General features: G+C 32.6%; 1 protein-coding gene across 5 annotated transcripts in view; it reads right to left on the bottom strand.

Moving 5' to 3' along the window:
• LOC116339090 overlaps positions 1-3,752 on the bottom strand; it is a 24,022-nt gene extending 20,270 nt beyond the window's left edge. The window contains exons 1-2 of one of the 5 annotated variants that reach the window (XM_031764746.1): positions 3,641-3,752; positions 2,326-2,468 (exon numbers count right to left, since the gene is read on the bottom strand). In XM_031764746.1, coding sequence (XP_031620606.1) covers positions 2,326-2,346 — 21 coding nt within the window. In that variant the 5' untranslated portion in view covers positions 2,347-2,468; positions 3,641-3,752. Of the gene's footprint in view, positions 1-2,325; positions 2,469-2,953; positions 3,127-3,496 lie in introns of those variants that run through there. The other 4 variants (XM_031764742.1, XM_031764743.1, XM_031764745.1 and 1 more) reach the window with 4 other exon arrangements.
• Between the last annotated feature and the right edge of the window lie 2,404 nt (positions 3,753-6,156).

Genomic DNA, 6,156 nt, shown 5'->3' with positions numbered 1-6,156 from the left:
TTTTTTATTTGATATCAATAGTTTTGTAAGTGCTATTTTCCAAGTTAAAGATTCAAGACCCATGGATTTCAATATTTTTCAAATACAATGAAAATATGGATTTTTAGGTTATTTTTGGATCAAAATGATATAAATTTTGGATCATAATGAGGAACAGAGGTTTTAGCAGTGGTGTGTGGTATGCACATTTTTTTTATCTTTGACTTGGGGCTAAAATTGATGAATTTTTAAAAAGAACCTATGCAGTCTTTTTCGAGAAAGTGACCGTTATGTGTCCGGCCAGACGGTCAAATTTTGATTTTTGACCGATTTGGCCACCTGAACTTGAAATTTTTAAGTCGCAATTGGCACTATTCGATAGCTTACCTTAAGACCTTTCCAACGAATATGCATATGCCTTGCGTAAGTCAAGTATAGGTGCCACAGCGATTGTTTGAAAAAATGGCCATTTTTTGCCATTTTTGCACTATCGAAGGCCATATCTTGAAAACAAGAATTTTCTGGGATATGAGCTATGCGGCATATTATAGCTTAGACTTGGGCCTAAAATCGGTGAAATTTTCAAAAAAATCCTTGAGCTTGTTTTCGAGGTAATGGACGTTATGTGTCCGGCCGAACGGTACATTTTTGGTTTTTGGCCAATTTAGCCACTCCACATTGAAATTTTTGGACCGCAAATGACTCCATTCGATAGCTCACTTCAAGACCTTTCCAATGATATGCATATGTCTGGGGGGTGTCAAGTCATGGCGCTTCGGTGACCATAGGGAAAAAAGTCGAAAAGTTACTTTTGGAGGCCGGCCACGGCCAACATGGCGGCCAAATCGAAAAGTGCCGGAACAAAAAAGTCTTAGTTTTTTGTGTACTTTAATCACAGAAAGTTTCAAAGAGATCAGAATCGAGTACGCAAAATCGCGCACAGACAGACAGACATTTTGATTTTTCATAGAGATTCATATGAAATTTTTAAAACGCTGAAGTTTTCGAAAAGTGTCATCGATTTTGACGGTTAGGGGGTCGTTGGAAAGGTATTGAGCTCTAGAATCCGAATATCGATGTTTTAGAGGTCAATGACCTTATTTAGTGCCATATATGGCCGTAGAACTGAATTTTGACCCTTTTCTTGAAAGGACCGTATTTTGAAGACGGGTGGACAGATTTTCAAACTTTGACATTTTTTCTTGATCTATGGCCCTAGGGCTTTCCAACCATACATCAACCGGGGCCAACGGCCTTCTAGGTCTGGATTTCGTAAATTACGTGTATATATAGCGAGTTCGACTTTTCAACACACTAATGTGGTTTCGTCACTCGCGCGAACTGCCGTCCGCTGTGATTTTAAAATGAATGAATACAACGAAAAGAAATTATTGCGTCCAGATAGTATAAATTAAACATGTAAAACGTGTCAAAATTCAAGAAATGAACTGAAGTATTTAAATATTTCGATTTACCTCGAAATGAATTCACTTGAATGCAATTTATTTTATATACTTTTGTCGCAAAACCAATGTGGGTTAAATTTTATGTTTTTGATTGAAATGACAAATTAATCATGGATGTAATCATTTAGTAGAGAATGTTACACTTTGTAAAGATTGAATGTATTCCAATGAAGATTTTCATTGAATATGCGAAATTCTATATTATCTAACTTAAAGGTATTGATTCAACATGCATGGTTAATACGTGGAGGTATTATTATACGTGTCCTTTGATCTTATAACATATATATGAATATTCATATGTAATCAGTTCATCATTTTTTAATCATATTCGCTTGAGTTTCGAATATAAATTAAACACTTTCACAAATTGATCAAATAACTCGATAGAAACCAAATCAAAAAAAGCGGAAGAAAGTGCTTCAACCTATTCAAAAAAAAAAATTAAGTATAGATCTAATGATGACCAATTTCGGCCCCAGGTGCAAGCACATTCACATGGAAGTCTTTTAATTTTACGGTCAAGTAGTCATAAAATTTTATTTTCATTTTTCATCTAAAACATTTTTGTCACTTCTGTTTTCATTGTTCCGAAATTATTTTCAGTTGTTTAATAACAATAATTGTGAGAAAAATCATCATTAAGAGAAATTAAATAAGTCTAAATATCCATTCAATTCATGAGGTTGCGAGAAAAGATTGTATCTTTTACACTTAGTCTGGTAAAATTCCCACTGTGACATTAGATTGCTTCTTCAATAAAATAAGATAAAGAATGCACAGCTAGGTGTATCTTTTACATTTCACTTCGAATAATTTCCATTTTACAATTGCGATCATGAACATGAAAAATAAACTGCAAAAATTGATTTCTACTTACAGCTAAAAGTATTCTGCTCATCTTGGTAAGAGGTGATATTTGTGATCGCTAAATTAAATCCGACCGGCTTGAATTAATTCCTTTGATTCGTGCATTCAATTATTTTCATTCAAATAATCCGTTGCAAACATGTGTCAAATGAACTGCAAAAAATAGAAAATAAATGAAAATTATACATTTTACTTTTTAAAAAAATGCTAAAGTTTTGTTGTTGTGTGTGAGGTTTGAGTTGAAATAAAATATAAGCATAATTTAAAATTCGACAAAAGTGTGTCACCACAAAATGCGCTTTGTGTCTCTGGTAAATCGAAGTAAATATAAAAAAATGCAAAACATGACGACAACGGAGAAAGAAAAGAAGATAAAAAACGATCTTGGCTCCACATTCGAAACACACTCCAAAGTATGAAGAGAGAAAAGAAATCGAAACGAAACATATTAACATTTTGATTATATTTTCGTTTACAATACTATTCGTAATTTGTTGTTCTGGATATGAGAAGAATGAATAATATTTGAATCTTCATCTCTTTCTATTTCTCATTGTTGTGAACTATAAAAATATTTAGCATGATCGAGATCGTCAATTTTATATTTATGGATTCGTTGGTATTGTGGCCAAACTTACCCATAAATGTTTGAAATCAATGTATTCATTTACACAATGACCTTATTTTAGAATACGATTTGATAAAAGGCAAATACGGTAAAATGTGTCGCTATTTCACTGCCAATAAGCATAAGTATTATTAAACTTTGTTTGACCACTTTCTACTTTTGCATGCTTATGTATTCAAAAGAAATTTGCTGTCGACATACTCTTAAGATCAGATGAAAATAAAAAACTTTAGAGTAATTAGATAATGCACTTCAATCAAATTGAGATGTCATTTATCAAAGTATAGTTTTTGTTACTAAAATGGATTCAGTTCACTTAAGACCATTCATAAGACCAACACAACATATTAATATGAATAATTGATATCTTCTACATTACACATAGTTTGAGTTTAAAAAATTGTTTGAAATTACAAATTTTCACAAATGAAAATCAATGATTCATTGTTATTCAAATATTTCAAATGAAAGTATATCATTTTAAGCGTCATTTAATTATACTTTTTAAACATTTTATTTTAATATCAATCACAGAAAGAAAAATAAATTATACTTTATGGATTACGGATGCTCAGCACGAACTTGTTTTAAATATTATCTGCTCGAATAAGAAATGCAATGAATAAATACCTTCCGCGCTTAAATTTGTCTGAGAAGGTGAAAACACGTCTACTGACAATCGAAATTTGTGACTTACTGAATCTTTTCAAAATTTCTTGTTCAACGTAAATGATGAGCGCCAATGGATGTAATAAAATACAGAGAAATAATATACACGAAACACCAATGAATCTCAACATCCAAAACATGAGCGACAAAAGTAAGAAAAAAAAGAGCAAGAGGCGAATATCAACAACTCGAAGCGGATCAAATCACACATTGGCGTAAATATCGTAGACAGCGAAAGAGTAATCATCATCATGTGTTTGTTTTCTTTCACTTCGTAGTTATTTCCTTACCATATGCTTACAGATCATCGCTTTTGCAAGTCGTTTTCGCTGCTTTTGAACTGTCGATGAGAATGTGAGTGTAATGGAAATTCAACTGAAATACCATCCCAACTCGTAAATATATTGTAATTTTCGCCAATAACACTGTTCGTAAGTAAGTGTTCCACACTGATCAAATGCCGTGCATCAAAACGGAAAAATGTGAACAAGAAAAGTGAGAAATTGCACTTTTTCGACGTGCGACATTGATGTAGTTGTACCAACGTTTCGCTTTCTATGCGATATATTCAAATGATTAATTATTTTATGTATTGAAAATTACACATCACCGTAAACGTTACACCACAAGAATAGTAATAAGCAATGATAAAATTACTTTTAAATAAAGAAATTTCAATTTTTGTCATCATCGCTTACTATTCATTATAAAGAAGGTAACCTTTACAAGTAAATGCTCATGAATTCAATTCACGACATTCACCGAAACGGGTTTTCATCACTCTCAAATTTACTCATCAATTGATTAGTTCATCCATCGCCAGTGACAACAGTATTGAAACATAGCCACTCTGTTGCAATAGTAATTAGTATTTAAATGCTGTCATCGGCTTCGGAAACAACAATAAATAAGCAACCATTTTAATTAAAAATTGTCAGGGTATACCGTCAGATTTTTTGCGATGGATTTATCAGAAAAGTGTTGAGACATTGGTACCGATGAATTTCGACTCCCACTTAGTAGTACTCCCCGTAGTTTTGATGTCGAAAATCATTGTTTCACGCTAGTGACCAATTCAAAAATATTTTTAAAATCGAAGGGGAAAAATTTCATTGAAGTTCGACTTTTGATGAGAAAATCGAAAAATTGCGATTTCTGTCAGACACGTCGTGTCACTAAAATATGACACCATTTATTTGGATCTTAAGGTTCGCTTTGCTAAATTTCATTCAACTTCGACTTTTAGTGTTTTTAGAAATCACAAATTAATCACTAAAATACTGCATCATTAGTTTTTTGAAATTTTCTTTTATTTCGAACTTTTCAAAATTTTATTTATAGACTTTTTGATGAATAGGCTTTTTCAAATTTAGGGCTTACACTCTCCAGCAAGTCACTTTTGAGTATCTTATTGAAACCTATACCATTTTTTGTGCATAATTTGTGCGAATTTGTGCATGCATTTTTAGAATTTGTGCATAAATGGCTGATGAGTTATTCAGCTTTATATTTTGTGGTGAATTTCGGTTTTGGATGCAATTCAACATTTTTCTATGGCCAAAAAATCGGAAAAATTTTTGTGCCATTTTTTGTGCATAATTTGTGCATGCCAAATATGCCTTCGGATCGGTCGTACACTGCAAAAAATGCATCAAAATCGATTTGACGTCAATTTTCCCACACAAATTCACCACTTTTTTTTAAATAATTGGAAAAATAAAAAAATTTCTTTACCATTTTTTTGTGCATAATTTGTGCATAACAAATCCACATCGCACCGAATTTGTGCATGCAGGGGTAGCTCAGTAGTCGACTTGAGCAATATTCACCAAAATCACTCAATGAGTGAAAATCGATTCGGATTAAATTTCTTGAAATTTCTCAGTGGTAATATTTTGTGCAAAATTTGTGCATAACAAATTCATATCGCACCGAATTTGTACATGCAGGGGTAGCTCAGTAGTCGACTTGAGCAATATTCACCAAAATCACTCAATGAGCGAAAATCGATTTGGATTAAATTTCTTGAAATCTCTCAGTGGTAATATTTTGTGCATCATTTGTGCATAACAAATTCACATCGCACCGAATTTGTGGATGCAGGGGTAGTCCACTTCACTAATTTCCTCCAAAATCACACAATGAGCGAAAATCGATTCGAATTAAATTTCTTGAAATTTCTCAGTGCTAATATTTTGTGCATAATTCGTGCATAACAAATTCATATCGCACCGAATTTGTACATGCAGGGGTAACTCAGTGGTCCACTTCACTAATATTCTCCAAAATCACTCAATGAGCGAAAATCGATTTGGATTAAATTTCTTGAAATTTCTCAGTGCTAATATTTTGTGCATAACAAATTCATATCGCACCGAATTTGTGCATGCAGGGGTTGCTCAGTAGTCCACTTCACTAATATTCTCCAAAATCACACAATGAGCGAAAATTGATTCGGATTAAAGAAGCCATAAGAAAACCATAGATTTATTGCCTAAAACGATAAAAAATAAAATTCACATATAGTTGGCGCTGCATTCTATG

The sequence above is a fragment of the Contarinia nasturtii genome, unplaced genomic scaffold (assembly GCF_009176525.2).
Source record: "Contarinia nasturtii isolate CC-2019 unplaced genomic scaffold, AAFC_CNas_1.1 Cnas_scaffold_493, whole genome shotgun sequence".
Taxonomy (NCBI): Eukaryota; Metazoa; Arthropoda; class Insecta; order Diptera; family Cecidomyiidae; genus Contarinia; species Contarinia nasturtii.
The sequence above is the reverse complement of the archived record's forward strand: the minus strand, read 5'-3'. Positions and strand labels throughout refer to the sequence as shown.